The sequence below is a fragment of the Cinclus cinclus genome, chromosome Z (genome assembly GCF_963662255.1).
Source record: "Cinclus cinclus chromosome Z, bCinCin1.1, whole genome shotgun sequence".
In the NCBI taxonomy this organism is placed as follows: domain Eukaryota; kingdom Metazoa; phylum Chordata; class Aves; order Passeriformes; family Cinclidae; genus Cinclus; species Cinclus cinclus.
In genome coordinates this window covers 84321022-84338581 of record NC_085084.1, presented here as the reverse complement: position 1 = coordinate 84338581, position 17560 = coordinate 84321022, and the positions used below count along the sequence as shown (strand labels likewise).

Sequence of the window (17560 nt, the reverse complement as noted above, 5' to 3'; positions counted from 1 at the left end):
TCCAGGGGAGGTTTAGCCTGGACTAAATTGGGAGAATTTCCCCATGGAAAGGGTGGTCAGAAGCTGGAAGGGGCTGTCCAGGGAGGTGTTGTAGTCCCCATCTCTGCAGGTGTCCAAGGAAGGACTGGACATGGCACTCAGAACTCTGGGCTGGTGACAAGGTGGGGATTGGGCACAGCTGGGACTCGATGGGCTGAGAGGGATTTTCCAACATAATTGATCTGTGATAGGGGAATAACAAGTCTCATCATTCCCTGCTCTGAAAGGAAACAATTCTTCTTACAAATACAAAAGAAAGGGAAAAAGCAGCTTCGTTTCCTTTCACTGAAGCCAGACACTGAAAATAAATGTCTGAATGCCTAAATCCCATTTTCCAAACGGGTTTTGGAGTCATGAAGTGCCTTCAGTTGGTTTGGGCTTTTCCAAAGTCCGTGAAGCACTTCAGGCTTGTGTGACTTTCTTTTCAAGGCAGGAGCCAACAGCGCTGCTTTAGTGTTGTCCTGTGCTTAACCTTAGGCTTGGCTCAGCCTTCAGGGAGGCTTCCCATGACAGTACCTCTTGCCAAATTGTCTGACAGACAGAGAGGTGGTGGCTGATCCAGGGTGAGACACAGCCTGCTGTGAGTCACAGCTGGTTTGCTGCAGGTTTACTCCCGGTAAACCTGCTGCTTTACTCCTCACCCATCTCCTCTGTCGCTGTGAAATGTAGATGCAATACCAGGGGGCACTTAAAACCATCCAAGAAAAAAAAAATAAAAAATTCGTAGTGCACGCTGTTCTTCTATATGGCCCCAGAATTTTATTGCTCTAATTTTCCTGCCTGTGTTCAGTTCTGGCTGTAATTTCTAAGTGCTGAGGCCAGGCAACCTGCCTGTCTTTATTGGAAATTGATGAGAACATTGCCTATGCAGACAGAAAAAAAAAAAAAAAAAAAGAAAACTGCCTGGTTTGCAGAAAAACCCTGAGTTATATGGGCTTGTGGGGGAAGGAGACCTGTCCAGGGAAGCTGCTGGTGTTGACTCTGAACGAAGGTGGGGGCGTCTTAAAGGGTGCAACATGAATGTTCAGGCTTTTGGGATGTAGATAATTAATTACTGTATAAACACTCGTTGCTGTTTGTATGCGTTTTTCTTCCATAAAAACCCTGGAGACGCCACATTTTCAGTGAAGAATCCTCCCCGAAGTCACACTGTTTCTCTGGCTTCTGCATCTGGGATGGGGTTTTCCTCAAATCCTCCTGTGACTGTTTATATAACACTGATTCCAAATCGAAATGCTTAAAAAAATTCAAAAATTCAATTGAAATTTAATATTTGATTTTGTTTGTTTCATGCAGGCCATTGGAAATGCTAGAACAACAAGGAATGACAACAGCAGCCGCTTTGGGAAATACATTCAGATTGGCTTTGATAAAAGATACCACATAATTGGTGCCAACATGAGGACATATCTGCTGGAAAAATCTCGGGTTGTATTTCAGGTGAGGAGCTGTGGGGCTTTTATCTTTATTTCTTTTGGGTGCTGTATTCCAGGAATTCAGTAGTCTGGGTCTTTTCTATGGATTAAAAAAAAAAAAAAAAATCTCTTTACAAGTAGAACCACAGAATAATTTAGATTTAAAGTGACCTTTAAGACCATTGAATCCAACTGTCCCCCCAGCACTGCCATACCCATCACAGGATCATCACCATGGAATGGTTTGGGTTGGACGGGATCTTAAAGATCATCCCATTCCACCCCCTGCCATGGGCAGGGACACCTCCCACTATCCCAGTTTGCTCCAAGCCCCAGTGTCCAGCCTGTCCTTGGACACTGCCAGGGATCCAGGGACAGCCACAGCTGCTCTGGGCACCCTGTGCCAGGGCCTGCCCACCCTCCCAGCCAGCAATTCCCAATTCCCAATATCTAACCTAAACCTACTCTTTGTCAGTGGAAAGCTGTTCCTGCTTGTCCTGTCCCTCCATGCTCTTGTACAAAGTCCCTCTTCATCTTCCTTGTGACCATGTCCCCAAGTGCCACATCCACATGGGTTTTAAACCCCTCCAGGGTTGGGGACTCCACCACTGCCCTGGGCAGCTGTGACAGGGCTGGACAGCCCTTTCCATGGAGAAATTGTTCCTAATAGACAACCTAAACTGCCCCTGGCACAACTTGAGCCTGCGTCCCCTTGTCTTGTCACTTTCTTGGTGGACACAGCTCCCACATGTGTCTTTTGGACTCAGTCTTGGAGTTCTTTGTGGTTCCAGCCTGATGACCCTCGTCCTGGGCTAAGCTGTACCTGGGAGACTGGTTAGGTACAGAGCTAGGGAGGACAAACTGCAGGCAGCAGTGTTCAGTTTTAAAGACGAAGAAGGGGCAGGAGAGGGGCTGAGAAAACTGATGTCCCTGCCACAGCACATCCCTTAGGTTTCCTCTGCTGGCTTAAGAGAGGCTTTCTTGGTTTCTGCTTGGGATGTAGATCAATAGCTACTGAAAAAAAATTGCCCAAAAAAAAGAGTGCCCCCACTACAAACATCTTAAAAAAAAAGGCTACTTTGAGAAAGCCATGAAGAGGACACCACCTTATTTTATATTTCTGTGGGTTTGCAGCTTAGTACCTGCTGCTTCATTTTGCCTGTTTATTCCAGAGAGGGATGAGATGTGGGAGGTAATACAGAATTATTTACTTCCTTTGCCAGCTGGGCACCTCCTTTCTCCCAGGTGGCAAGGAAGGCATCCTTGTGCTGCTGTCACTGATGGAGTCTCGGTGGTGGGAAGCAGGGGATGGGACCAGGGTGGCCCTGGGCTCAGGGGGCAGCATTGTGAGGGTGGGAGAACTGCTGTGACCTCTCTGTGCCCCTGATAACTCAGCATTTCCCTGCAGGCAGAGGACGAGCGCAACTACCACATCTTCTATCAGCTCTGTGCCTCCTCAAGCCTTCCAGAATTCAAAGACCTTGGACTCAGTAAGTGGTGGCACATCCCTGGCTGGGTCTGAGGGCAGCAGGAGTACATGGTGGGGTCACTGCAGGTCGCTGGTGAGGGTGGTGTGCCCAGGCACTGGGAGGAGGGGAGCGAGATGAGATTGAAAGGTTTCTGCTGCTGGCTGGAGAGCACAGATTTGCCCACCCCATCACCAGGGATGAGGGTGGGGACGTCCTGGCACAGGGTAGCCAGAGAGGCTGTGGCTTCTCTGGATCCCTGGGAGTGTCTGGGGCTGGGTTGGATGGGGCTTGGAGCAACCTGGGCTAGTGGAAGGTGCCCCTTTAAGGTCCTTTCCAACCCAAACCATTTTGTGATTCCGTGATTTTGTAAAAATCAGTAGCAGAGCTGCAGTGAAACTGCATTGCTGTGGTATATGCCAGTTGGTGCAGGGAGATCATATGTTAATATTGTACCAACCTTGCATAAGGTGTGTATTTTAAATCAAACATGATTGAGGGCTGATCTGGCTAGTGTCTTGGCAGGAGTGGTTTTGTCCTTTGAATTCATTATGTTTCTCTTTTTTTAATGGCTAACTCCTGGGATGGGCTGGGTTTTTTCCTCAGGATTTGCAGCAAAACCTCTGTAGGGCACATGATTCAGAGGGTTTGCACTTGCAGCAGGTGGCACAGGGATGAATTTTAATTATTCTTTTATCTTGAATATTTGCTGTTCCTTAGAGAGAAAAGCAAGGTTTAAACCAGGCTTTTTACCTATTTTGAATAGTCATCAAGGCAGGTTCTGATCCCACCACAGGGTCTTGCAGAAGTTGCCATCCACACTACAGTGGAATGGCAGATGAAGAGAAGGGCTTTCAGTTTCTAGGTAGTTCTTAATGACCTTTTGGGTCACTGTAGGCACAGTGACCACACAGACCACATCATGTGGACCATTTTCAAGAGTTTATGCCATGCTTGTGTGCTTCATTTTTAATAACTTACCCTGGGTTATGATGATGTTTGCTGGCATCTTGAAATTCAGACACAAATTATTTCTGCTCCACCTGGGAGATGAGTTGATGTGTGAGAGATCCAGCACTGCTCTCTCCTTGGGAACATGTGGATCAGGGGAAGTACCAGTCATACTCATCACAGCTCTCTAAAAGCATCATCTGTGTTTGTGGTGACTGGTAGGAGTGGAGGCTGAGAGGCTTTGCTGTTCTGGTGCATCACCCAGGACATGTTTGTGCTGTTGTGGCTGTGGCTCTCAACTTCAGCATCTCAGGGATAAATGTGTAATGGCAAGGAGCTGGCAGTGCAGGGTGAGTGGGTGCCAGGGCCATTAGCCTGCAAAGAAGCCTTCTTGGGTCATTTCTAATAAAAATTTAGTGCCAGTGCCTGCCAGCTGCTCTCTGTGGCACTTTGCATTTGCTGTGTCACAGCATGCACAGGCATCCACCGGGTACTGGAAAAGAAGCAGTTCTTTCCAAAGGTGGAGGTGTGTGTCCTCAGTGTTTCCTGCCCTCTCATCTTGCAGTAGTTGAAAAATGTCCCTCCAAAGTGTTCTGGTGGCTGTCAGATGTGGGGCTGCTCACAGGCTGGGTGGGAGCAGGGAAGTGGGTCCATGAGCTGCTCCTGTTGGTGTGACACAGGCTCAGCCTTGTCCCCTGGGATTGCTGGTGCTGGACAGTGGTCTGTGGGTGCAGAGGTGCACAGTTCACTTGTTTTTCTTTCTTTTGAGTTTTTTTTTTTTTATTTCCACTTTGCCTTGGATTTAATGGCCCGCTTGAAGATGACTAGTCAGAACTCAGATTTATTTCCTGAGTGTGAGCTGTACTTACCTGTCAACCCTGTCTTCCCAAGGCTTGTACAAAACAAGAGGTGTTTGATGTGAAAATCCACTTTTTATTTATTACTCATGGAGGAGGATGTATATTTTTCCATCTTAAAAAATAGGAGCTATTGCTTCTCCTTTGGGTCTTGCACATACAAAGAGTTGTTATTACTTCCTTTTATGTTGCAAGATGCTGGAAAACAAACAAAAAAAAAGGTCTCTAAACATACATGAGCCCAGCAGAGCAAACCAGTGTTGGCTTCAGTCAGAGTGATCCTAAAGGCTTAATTTTAAACTAGAAAGTAAATATTTGACTTTAAATGGTGATGTGCAATGCAAGTGCCTTTTGAAGTGTGGTGTCTAGCTTAACGATGCCTGGGCAGTGGTGCAAGGCAGGAATGTGTTTTATTTGTTTGCAATGAATCAAAGAGTTGGCATGGTCATTAAAATAATTACGGAGATCTTGAAATGTACAGATTGGAGTTGGTTATACCAGAGATGACTTGAGGCAGAGACAGATCCCACTGTGAATGTTTAAAATTGAAAGCTGATGTCCTGGCCCCATGAGCCACCACCAGCCCTGGCTGCATCTTGCAGGGTGATGTGCAGCAGCATCAAGCTGTGATTGAGATGTGCTCCACCATGGGCTGGGTGAGCTCCTGTTGTGCTGGGGGACCAGGAGGGACATTGTCTGCCTGACCCCAATCAGCATTTTCTGCCCCTTGCTCCTGATGCTCCAGCAATGAGTGGAATTACCAAAATCTCCGGGTCACAGGGCTTTGCATGCCAAAAAGAATTAAGCGTTTTTCTTTACAGACTGAAAGTACAGCTAATGTGGAAGCCTGTGGGGGGCCTGGGAAGGGATGGGGAGCTTCTGGTGCAATTTGAATCAAGAAAAGTGCAGATTGCAGTGATTTTAAAGGTTACCACTAGCCTGGCGTGTAACACAATAGGCTTTTTCTCTATATTCATTATGCCTGGGAAATATGTTTGTGTGTGTTAATGCGTAGATTTTGGCAAATGAGTCCTCCTCAGTTCAAAACAGGCTAAGGCTGGTGCTGAGAACTGATTCTGGGTGGGGTGGGGACGCTGTCCAGGGGCTGGGCTCCCCCAGCCCTCGCAGGGGACAAGCTCTGGGTCTCCCAGGACTCAGCCAGCAGCCTTGGGAACTCATCTTACTCCTCTGGGCCTTGTTTGAAGAAGGGGGATTATATGCACAGCTTTCTTAAGTGGGCACGAATCCTGCAATCTCTTCCTGTTGTATTTACATTGGAAATGCCTCTCAGCCTTCACAGGATTTGTTGGTGTCATCCCGGAGTAGCTTCTGTGCTAAAGCACAGGTGTTCAAGTGGTGTAATGCAGGCACTGTGAGCCATTCTCCATTCCCTTTGCTCCCAAGGATTAAGGCTTTGTGTAGAAAAGATGTTAAAGTACCTGAATCAGTCATGGATGTGTAAAACAGGAATTACTGAAAGCAGTCAGGATTTGAAATGGTCTTCCCCCCAGTGAAGGAGATGTTACTAGAATCCCAAGCACCACAGCGCTGCCCTGACTGCACTTGCTGTGTGTGGAGAAGAGGTTTCATCACTGCAAGAAGCAGCTACAGCCACTTACCAAGGTTCTACTTCATCCACTCCTGGGCAAACTGTGGTTCAGAGGACACAGGTGCCCTTCAGGAGTGTGAGACAGAGCATCCCAGTGCACCTTCTGGGGAGTGGCTGCAGTGGGGGAGCACTGCTTGCTGATGTATTTCTCCTCTTCCTTCTCTCCTAGCATGTGCCGAAGACTTTTTCTACACTTCTCAGGGAGGGGACACGTCCATCGATGGCGTGGACGATGCTGATGACTTTGAGAAAACCAGGCATGCCTTCACCCTGCTCGGTAAGGGGTTGCTCTGCTCAAAGCCTGCCCAGCAGAAGTCTCTCTCAATTGTTTTCAGTGTTTTCAGCACTGCTGTTGACCTAGTTGGCTTTACTTTGCTCTTGAGTAGGAGCTCCAGAAGTGTTTCTAGCAGCTCTCTGTGAAGCAGCAGAGAAATGAAGAAGGACACTGAATTTAAGAGAAACTTGAATAATTCTGAAGTCAAAGATGGCTGCAGTACTGACTTGCTATTTTTACCCTGTTTACAAGCAGGAGAAGAGGTATTACTCTGCAGTTCAGTCTGTGTTGTGGTTGAGGGTGATGTCACTTCTTGGATCACAGCTTTGTACCAAGTAGCTGATTCCTGGAAATAATGAGCTGAGTACATCCCTGCTGTGCAGAGTCCATGTCTACATGGCAGCTGCAGAAGCTGTGGCTGTGTCCAGCCCCCGTGCCAGCAGCAGGGGAGCAGAGCTGTACCCTGCCTGCAGCAGGGCTCTTGGAAAGGAAGAGCAATCTGGAAGGGAAAACGTGACCAGTTTATTTGTATTTATCTGAAACCAAGGTTAGAAATCCTGGTCAGCCTCAGTGCCTCTGGGTTCCGTTCCACAGGCTGGGAGAGTGGCTCATCATGTTGAGAGTTCACAGCCTGTGAAATCCCTGACCAGCTGTGCCTGCAGTGAGTGTGGGGGGCTCACTGCAAGCTGTAGAACTGCAGTTGTTTCCCCAGAATTTGCCCTCTTTGTGTTTTAGATGGGCCTTAGCTCTTTCTCTTTCGGGTCTTGTCTTTGCCCTCCTCTTGTCCAATTTGTGTGACCTCTGTTAACTGCTCAAAAAATACGATTCTTGGCTGCTCCAGACTCTCCCACAGGACTGTAATCCCCAGAGAACTCTCTCCCCATCCCCTTGGCATGTGTAGTCTCTCTTTCCTTCCCAGTCCCCTTCTCTGGCTCCCCACACAGCTCTCCTGTCCCTTTGTTGGTCTCTGGGAAACTCTGTGAGAGCATCTTCCTCTGGGGCCAGTCTGATGATGATTTTCTGTTCTTCACGTGCTTCTCTGCTTTTCTTCATTTTTCTTCAGTGTTTCCAAGCTCTGCTTCTGTTCAGGGCCTGGTGAAATTGCTACTACAGTTTTCCCTTTTCCCTGCTACTACAGTCTTGCCTTTTTGTGTGTAACAAGGAGTCAAATTTGTCTGCAGATCCCCAGTCCTGGGCAGGCTTAACTCCAATTAAGAGTTCCAAGCAAGAGCAGAGGATTGCCCCTTTCAGTAACCTTGAAACATTTCTCACTGTGCTGATAACAGAAAAGTCCCAAGACAGAGAAAGGGAAGCTCTGGATAATTCAGAAACCAGTAGGTGATGTCTCAGACCTTGGGTGGATAATTAGGACACCAGCCCTGAACATAAAAGGGACACAGAAACCCATCTGGGATGTTAAAAAAATGCAAGATACAGCAAGAAGGTCATGTACGCACTGCTGCTGAGCAAAGCTCCTGCTGGGAATGCCTGTAATCCCGGGAATGCCTCTGAAGAAAAATAGATAAAGCAATATATAAATAAAATATTTTAGGCAATAACATCTTGCACCCCCAGTAAAGACACACAACGCATAGCTCTTGTTGAGATGGGGATGGTAAGACAGAGCTCCCCATCACCTCCTTGGTGACTTGCTGCATCCAGCTGTGCCACCAGTGTGGAGGAGTTGTGCAGGGCTTTAATTTTCCCTTCTTTCTGCGGGACTTTGGCAGTAAGTTGTAATTTCTGTGCTTTGGTTGTCAGCAGGCTGCAATGACAGACAAGCAGATCCTTGTTCTGTGAAGGCTGCAGAGCCCCTGTAACTCTGATCCTGTTTGATCACTGTGGAGCAGCATCCTTGTGTTTGTGTGTATTAAACCCACCCATGTTAAAATTGGGAGTTTGTGGTGTGTTCATTGGAAGAATCCTCACGATCCTGAAAACCAATTGCCTGGAAAGGAAACCAAACACTGCAAGCACCTTCAAATAGACTTAAAATCGTGTTTCATTTTCCCTTGTGATAATCAGCCATCAATTGTTCCCACAGGAGTGAAGGAGTCTCATCAGATGACCATTTTTAGGATAATTGCTGCCATTCTGCACCTGGGGAACTTGGAAATCCAAGGGCAGCAAGATGGGGAAGCCTGCAGTGTGTCGGTAGGTCACCCTCAGGAGTGGGGAGTTGGTGTGCTCAGGGGTCAGCCCATGTTCATGAGCTGAGCTCCACAGCAGTGCCCTTTGGTAGAAAGCCCTTTTCCTTCTGGTTTTCTTGGCCTTTTTTGAAAACAAAAAATGTTTGTTTTCAAAAAATGCATTTGTTTTCAAAAACTTGTTGTTGTTGTTGTTGTTGCTAGTTGCTTTGTTTGTCCTGGGAAATAATGCATTATTCCTCCTCTCTAGCCAGCCTGCAAGCAAGATTGTTCTAAAATTGCTTACATCCCTTACATCCTAACCCACATTTAACTCTTTCTGCTTCCTTAGAATGCCCAGTGTGGGGTCTTGGGGACTTGTGACACTGATGGTGACATCAGCACAAGCTGTGTTGCTTTACTTTCTTCCAGGCAAAGCCACAGAGCTGCTGCTTGTAACATGGCCAAAGAAGCACTGCATAGTTAGTTAGCAAAAATAAATAACACTAAAGATGCCTTAGAGGCGGTTTTTCTGTTTCTGTGTTTGTTCAGAGGTGGAGAAAAAGTAAAGCAATTACATGGAAAATACTGTCCTGTAAATTATCCTTGTATCCCAGGCTGGGTCGTTTGTTCCTAATTAAAGTATTAAAAGGGTTCTGCACGCACTTTAGTGTCACCCTTGAGATAATGTGGTGTTCAATGAGTGAGATGATGGGGGCTAGTTTATTTGATATTTGGCAACATGGGGGCATGTGAAAGCTGCCTGCTTCAACAATGTTGAGTTTTGTTAATGAGGTTTATATTGTTTAATTACCTTTAAATGTAATTGCAAGGTATTGAATCAATTCTGGTACAACCTTGACTCTGTGGTCAAAAAGGTGTTGTAGCAATAAAACACCTAGAATTCTTGTAAAATGCATTTTTTTTCTGCATCCCCAACCCCATCCAGCATTTCTAAATACATTTACCCAACTGGAAACAATTTACTCCCTATAGATAAGTATTACTACACAGAGGAAGGGGAAATTGTTTTTTTGTTTTCCAAAAGACAGTGCCTGCTATCTGACCATAATCAAGACTCAGAACTGCTTTATCTTAATTTCAGAGGCAGGTGGGAATTACATTGCACTAAAGAAAGTGAAGTTCACATTTCAGTTTATTAACTGTGCAAAGACTTAGCCCTTCTGGTAATGTACAGTTTATGACTTTGTCGTTCAGGATGGAGTTATTTTGTAAAAGGCATGGTGTCATGGCATGCCCTAAGCTTTAGTCTGAGGCATAACCAGAGTTGCTCTGGGGGAGAGCGTAGTTGCAGCTTGAGGAGGAGTGGGGGTGGAAAATTGTTTTTCCTGTGGAAATCAGCTGTTTGTGAAAGCTGAGAGCTCAAGGATAACCAGAGCAGGGCCAAGCCTTGGTACCACCATCCAGGGCTCCGTGTGAGCTGTGCCACCCCATCCAGGAGGACGGGCACAGCTGGATGGGTGTCACCGCTTTCCCATTGCAGTGACACAGCTTTCCCTAGGTAGCCGTGAAAAGTGCAGACCTGCAAAACTGGGGTGTTGAAATGCCAGTTTGGGCTGCCATACCAACCTGCTGACTTTGCTTCTGATCCCCCCTCCCAGAGCGAGGACAAGCACCTGAGCAACTTCTGCAGCCTGCTGGGTGTGGAGCACAACCAGATGCAGCACTGGCTCTGCCACCGAAAGCTCGTCACCACGGCCGAGACCTACGTGAAGAACATGTCCCTGCACCAGGTGGTGAACGCCAGGAACGCCCTGGCCAAGCACATCTATGCCCAGCTCTTCAGCTGGATCGTGCAGCACATCAACAAGGCTCTGCACAGCACTGTGAGGCAGCACTCCTTCATCGGCGTGCTCGACATCTACGGGTAGGCACCTCTCCAGCTGCCCAGCCTGCTCCTTTGTAATTTGTCTTCTCCTTCTTGCAAAGCGCAAGATGCTTTGGCTGGTGGCAGGTGATGGGAGTGATAGGAAGGAGCACAAAAAAAAAAAAAAGAAGTACTGTGTAGTTTTCAGTTTTGATCCTCCTTCAGAGTGTGCACGCGGGTCTGTGTGAGCACTGGGTTCTGGGGTTTACCTCCCTCCCCCTTCCCATCTGGGGTTTCTGTGCTGTTTAAAACAACCTTTAAGATGAGCTGGGGTAAAAGTATGGAGACCAAAGACTGCCTCATCTTGCTGTGGAGTTTGAGGACATTACTTCATCAGTGAAGCCACTGCTACAAGCAGTGAGAGCTTTCAGAGGAGCTTGGGAACCTGTGGTGGGGATGTAAGGTGCAAAAAGCTCTTGCAAGACTTGCAGCCTGCACCCTCAGGGGCAATGAGCCACTTTAAAATTGTTCTGGGTACGTGTTACTGCCTGTTTTGTCATCCTGGTGCTCAAGTGGTGCTAGAAGAGGGGTGTGAGAGTTGTCTGAGTTCGTTTTAGCCAAAGTACTGCAATGAAGCAGAAGATGGAAGAGAAAGGAAGGGATTCTGTCAGTTGTGGGGTGGAAAAGGAAAGAGGTCTTGTGGGTTTGGGTTTTTCCCTCCATTTTTTCGACACCTTTATTTATTTTTTTTTTTTTTTTTTTTTTTTTTTTTTTTTTTTTTTTTTTTTTTTTTTTTTTTTTTTTGGTGTGTGTGTGTCTCTAGTCAGCAAGGGCAAGAGAGAAGTCCCAGGTGGCCCAGAGAGGTCCATGCAAGGCCAGGTTGGATGGCACTTGGAGCAGCCTGGGACTGTGGAAGGTGTCCCTGCATTTGGGGATGGGATGACCTTAAAAGGTCCCTTGGAACCCAAAACCTTTCTGGGATTCTGTGTTTCTCAGTGGGACAGCAGTGGCCTCCTGTTCTCCCTCAGTACATTAAGGTGCTGAATTTCTCCTGTTCCGGAGGGGAAGGTGGAATGCACAAGTTTTGTCTGCTCCAGGAGCCAGTCCCTAACCTAGGGCAGGTCCTCTGAAGATCTGTCAGCTCTAGGAGAACCTCAAGTTCAGAATGAAATCCTGCCAAAGCAGAACAAAAACACAGTGTGATTTTAGGGGTACAACACCTACCCAGTTGCTGGGGCTGGGTCTTGTGTATAAACCCTCCCACGAGGTTTCTACAGCTGCTGGTGTTTGGGGTGTTGGTTTTGACATCTGCTGGACAGCTACAGCAGCAGAAAGGATGCCAGAAAGTGCTGGAGCACCAGTGCAGCCCAGCCCCTCTGGTTGCTGATCTCCATCAATAACTGCTGTCATATGGCAGGGTTTGCAGGAACACTGCTCTCAAGGATGGTAACAATACAGTTCTGTTTGGTTTGGGGATAGCTTGGGGTGATGAGGTTGCTCTCTCTGGTTTGAAACTTTCTGGGCTCTCTTGGGAAGATCTTAAATATGGCACAGTCTTGTTCAAAGACAGTATGAGATCGAGGCTGTTTCCCATTCCTGCCCCTACAAACAGAAATTTCTGCAGGCTGCAGTATGATAAATAAAGCTTTGAGATAGCACCCTGTGCATGACGGTGGGTCCATACAGAAAATTGGATGCCTGAGTCAGAGGATCAGACTTTCAGAAACCTGAATGAAAGGAGACTGGAGGATAAGGCTCATGAAAGATTAAGCTGGGCTTGAAAATCTGTTAGTGTGGAAGAAAAACCTCCTTCAGCCTCCAGTCCATGTGTCACATCCAGTGTGTGAGCCAGCAGATGCTTTCACAGCCCTGGTAACACCAGCAGGGTTTTTCCACAAGGATCTGCAGGTCCTTGAAGAGGCAGATTTGCAGGGGAAGGTGTCCATGTTCTCGGCTGACATGCTTGTGAGAGTCTGGTGTCCTAAAATGACCATAAATCCCTTTTGTAAATGGGTGTTGCTGTCTAAATGCTGACTAATTAACAAGGTGGAGTGGATGGGTAATGATATCCTGACTCTGCTGAACTTTAAAGTGGTTTGGTTCCCCTAAATCATGTGGTTTTTTTGAGTTTCTAATGCATTTTTCTAACTCCCAGGGGTTTTTTTTCCTCAAATGGATGTTGATTTTTTTCCTTTTCTTTGGGAGAGGGATTGAGCTGGAAAGGCTGGGAGCCTGCAGCCAGCTTCACAGCACATCCTTGACATCCTCAGAGCTTCATGGAGGACTGTCCCTATGGGTGGGATTTGTAGGGATGGGATCCAAACAGAGGATGCAGAAGCTGTAGGTTTCTTCTTCCAACTTTCTAATTTTCTCAACTTTTCATCTTCAATTCTCTTTTAATGCTGAGGTGAGAGGGTGCAGTACTGAAAGCCTTTCTGTATTTACCGAAATGATGTTATTTGCTGTAGCACTAATACTGAAATCAGCCAGAAGAGTGGATTCATGTGGCACTCCTGTGCTTGGTAGGGATGCTTGTTCCCCCTCTTGTTTGCCATGTGAAGTGTGAACACCCAGGCGACCAGCTGTGTGCTGGACTTATTCATGAAGTTTAAATATTTTAATACAAACCTTTGTGCTGCAGAGGACTTATGAGAGACCAGCCACACAGCAGAATGAGGAGCAGCAGAAAAATCAAAATTCAGCATTTACCCCTTGAAAATCTGCTTACAAGAGCTGTGCTCAAACTGGATGTGCCTTCCAGGGCGCCACTGCAATGGGCTGGAATGGTGAATATGCTTATTTTCCCCACCAAATTACAGTGCACTAAAATATCAGAGACCAAACAGGAACTGTTTTGCTTTCCCCATCAGGATGCTGCCTCAGTGCAGGCACTCTGAGCAGGTAGAGCCTCCTGGCCAGCACACGTAGGGGCTGGAGACTAATCTGCTTTGTCAATTAGCAAATTGTGCTAGTAGAGTCCCTTAATTAGCAACTCAGCGAGATCTGCCTTGGAGCTAGAGTTGTACAGCAGCTCTGCCCCCGGCTGGCACTCACTGGGAGGGTTCATAAATCACATCTGGTGTCTCGGAAGGAGAGAAGTTTCTACTCCCGATTTCTTTTACCCCTCGTTGCCTTTTCCCACCAAGCTCGCTGTGCCTCTCCATCTGTGCTTTAATTAAGCTTTTTCTTGCCATGTTGCTGTGATCATGCAGAAGCTGGTATTCCCAAGGTGTCCTGGGATGTCACATTCCTTTGGGTTGCAAGAGCTTGAGTCACAGATTCGCTCAGCCACGCAGCTGAGATGAGCACAGTGGGAGCTCTCCAAGGACATGTCCATCACTGAGGGCCAGGCTACGTCTTTAATGTAAACATTTGTTGTCTGAGGCGCAGATTCTGTTCCATTAAAGACTGTAAAAACCAGTTGCTGGGAAAGGAATGGATTAAGCATCCTCTGCTTGGCACAGGTGGCAGAAGCTGCAGGGGCAGCACAGGGAAAACAGTCCCAGGTTTCCTCAAGGACTGTGGGGGTGATAAAAGCACAAAAACAGCTTGTTCCTCCCATTCCCCCTTTTTTTTTTTTTTTTTTTTTTTTTTGCCATTTGGCATTGCATTTCCCCAGGGACACTGACATTTTATGTGGTGATGGCATTGTCACCTGGAAGTACCCTGGGAACAACTGGGTAACAGCAGGGTGGTCCTCAGGAAGTGGCAGAAATACTGATTATTTTGAGGAAGAGAGGTTGGAAGGAAAGGGCTTCATTTATTCAGTGTTTAAAGACTGTTCTGCCAGCTCCTACAGTGCCTATTACCCGAACAATTATTTAGTCACATATTTATCATTACAGCAGCTTACTCACTGAGCACAGGAAGCCTTCCCACTCCTCCCCTTAGTTTAATCCTTACACTCATGTGCCAAAGACTTTTTTTCCCCTTCTCCCTTCCAACTGTGCCTTAAAAATAGAAATACAAAAAAAAAAAAATTCCCATTGGTAGCTCAAAATACCCTCTTTAAGGGGTTTTAGGAGCAAGCCTGGCTCCCTGTGCCTGTCCTGGGTGCTTCAGCCTCAGGGGCTCTGCTGGCTCCCTGCTCCTTACCTGTAGTTCGTGTTACTAAAACTGCAGATTTTTTCCTTCCTAATAGTGGCTAAGCACCTATTTTTGGGACTGCTTTGGAGCTGATCTGTGGCAAGGTAGGGTAATGTTTTGGTGTGGAAGTCCTGGTGAAGAGGTGGATCACTGAGTCCATCACCAAGTTCACTCTAAGGTTCCTCTAAGGAATGTGGCGTTGGAGCTGAAATCACCACTCTTTCCCCTTCTCCCTTCCAGAAGTTACTTACTCATGTGTGTCTAATTCTTTGTGCTAACAGGGATGCAGTACAGAACCTATAATTACAAATTTAATACCTTCTTTTTCTGCTCTATTAAATCCCATTAAAAATAGCACGCTGGGTCTTTTAAGAGTGTCTACTGTTTCTTCATCACCTTTGCGGTGAATGTATTTGGACTTAATATTTCATAATATTTTTCCCCAGGAGAAGCAGTTACATTTCTTGTCTCAGACAGAGCTGATGGGCAGGAAGCTGCAGTTGTGGCAGATGTCTCATTTGTGTGTAGCAGGAGGGACCTCTTTAATCCCTTGAGTTGTGCTAAGGAAAGATAGATGTTTTTGGGGGAAAAAAGTGTAGATCTGGGATAGGAGGAATGGAAGGGATGGTTGAGAAATTGGTGTTCCCTGTCACACAGATGACACTGATGCAGGGAAAAAAAAAAAATGATTTTGAGACAAAGCAGCGCCTAATTCTGATTTATTCATTGCTTTGCAGGTTTGAAACTTTTGAAGTGAATAGCTTTGAACAGTTCTGTATCAACTATGCCAACGAAAAGCTCCAGCAACAGTTCAACTCGGTAAGGTCAGCTTGGAAACGTTCCATAAAAACTGAGCAGAAAATGTAATGAGGCAGGATTGTTGTGTGTCTAGCTTCTGCTTAGTGGCATTTACCTGCAGCCTGGATAGATCCTGTGGATCCTTGGGATGCCTCCCTCCCAGACATTTCACTGCAGTGGCTCTAGGCATCCCTATCAAGTTGGAAAATGTCGTTTAGTTGATGTGTAAACTTGATCCTGGAAATGGATTTGCGTGTGGTTTGTGCAAAGGCTCACATATTGCTCTGAATAAGTATGTAATTTTCCTTTTTCTTGGTGCTGTTTCAATCCTGAAACAAAACCTGGATGGTCTCATGCTGATTTCCAGTGTGAATTAAAATAAGTTATGGGTGTGGAAACCTTTCCATTAAGCATGGCTTAAACCTGTGAGATGAAAACTCTGTATTAAATAATAGGATTGGAAACACCCCTCACTTTTCACTTGGACATGCCTCACAAAACCCAGAAATTTTCCTATTTTATTAGAAACAATTTACCTTCACTGCAAATGGAACCAGTAAGGAGTTGTCTTCTGCTTCAGTTACAAGTAGGGAAAAAATTACTATTAATTTCAGGGTACAGGGGAAAAAAAACTTGTTAAAATTGAGCATTTAAGTACTGCAGATTAGTTTGGCTCTTTGAAACCATATCATATGCATGGACATGAACATTTACAGTCTATCTAATGCATCAGATAGATCACTGCTGCTAAAAATGAAAAGTAAATTATGGATTGTATTTGCACTATTCATATCTTACTTGGTATGTCTGACTATCACTTCTGAAGCTTATAAATTCAAATTCCAAGATGACATGTTTGAAGAGATTTTAAAAAGCTATATTTGAAGGGGGAAAAAAAAAGTGCATTTGAAAAATCATTTTTTAATATGCTTTAGAGTATCTCAGAAATAACCAGCGGCAATTTATCTGCTTGGGCAGAGGTCTGAGATGCATAAGCCATGTGAAGACTTTTTTATTATACTTTTTTTTTTCAAATAAGAATTTTCAGGGAGCGCCCCTGAGTCAGTGAGATGCTGCTGCTGATAATCCTTCTGGGATGATGGGTGCTTTTTGTGAATTCCCTGCTCAAAGATGGGGACAAAGGCTCTCAGCCCTGGCTGGGCTCCCAGCCTGTGAACCTGGTTCAGGTCACTGTTTTAATCAGCAGAGCAGTACAGCAGAGGAGGGTTTTTGTCAGCCCAAGAGATATATGTGTCATTGCCACATCAGTGTGTGCCTTCCACTTCGACACAGTGACAGCTTCAGTCACTTTGCAGTGAAAGTAATTCCAAGCCTTATTTTTTTCCCTGTGCCGTGGTTTCCCTGTGTGATGGTTTTATTTCCCTTGCCAGCAGCTGGGCTGTGTGAATGTGCAGTCTGTACGTGACGGCACCTAGAGCCTCTGTGGCTTCTGGATGTGCCCATGGAATGCTGAGCTCCAGCAGGGAGCAGGGGAAGGGGCTGTGCTCTGCTGGCTGGGGTCACACTCAGTGGCTCTGCTTTCTCCCACTCCCAGCATGTGTTCAAGCTGGAGCAGGAGGAGTACATGAAGGAGGGGATCCCTTGGACTCTCATAGACTTCTATGACAACCAGCCCTGCATAGACCTGATAGAGGCGAAGCTTGGGATCCTGGACCTGCTGGATGAAGAGTGCAAGGTAAAGAGGACCTCACACCTTTTCACCGGTGTCTTTGTTTCTATAAAAGATCAAAGAATGGGTTTTTGCAGGTGGGTGAACATGTCCTTTGATGTATGTTGCTGCTGTGCTCATGGCAAGAGTAGGGTTGAGTTGGAATTTGCTTTGGTTTGGAACTCTCCAGAGCCTCCTGGGCAGGTACCTGCACTCACCATGTGCTCCTGTGTCTGGCCTCCTCTACTGAGGAACAGCCATTGACTGAGACCTTCTTGTCTTTGGCATTGCCCAGGAGCTGGAGCTTCTCTCAAGCCTTGTTTTGTCTCAGGGGAAAACCTGAGTCCTCTTGCAACAGCTCTTCAAGATAAAGCTCATTGCATTTAGTGTATAGAGAGTTGTAATGTTGGAGGGCAGTTCGCTCTCCTTTGCCCTCTCTCAT

The 17560-nt window shown here is 46.3% G+C and overlaps 1 protein-coding gene across 1 annotated transcript in view; it reads left to right on the top strand.

Moving 5' to 3' along the window:
- The window catches only part of MYO5B (myosin VB), a 145677-nt gene that overhangs the window by 54830 nt on the left and 73287 nt on the right, over positions 1-17560 (top strand). The window contains exons 7-13 of the mRNA XM_062513989.1: positions 1336-1479; positions 2863-2944; positions 6507-6614; positions 8656-8765; positions 10360-10625; positions 15389-15470; positions 17005-17145. Coding sequence (XP_062369973.1) covers positions 1336-1479; positions 2863-2944; positions 6507-6614; positions 8656-8765; positions 10360-10625; positions 15389-15470; positions 17005-17145 — 933 coding nt within the window. The remainder of the gene's footprint in view (positions 1-1335; positions 1480-2862; positions 2945-6506; positions 6615-8655; positions 8766-10359; positions 10626-15388; positions 15471-17004; positions 17146-17560) is intronic.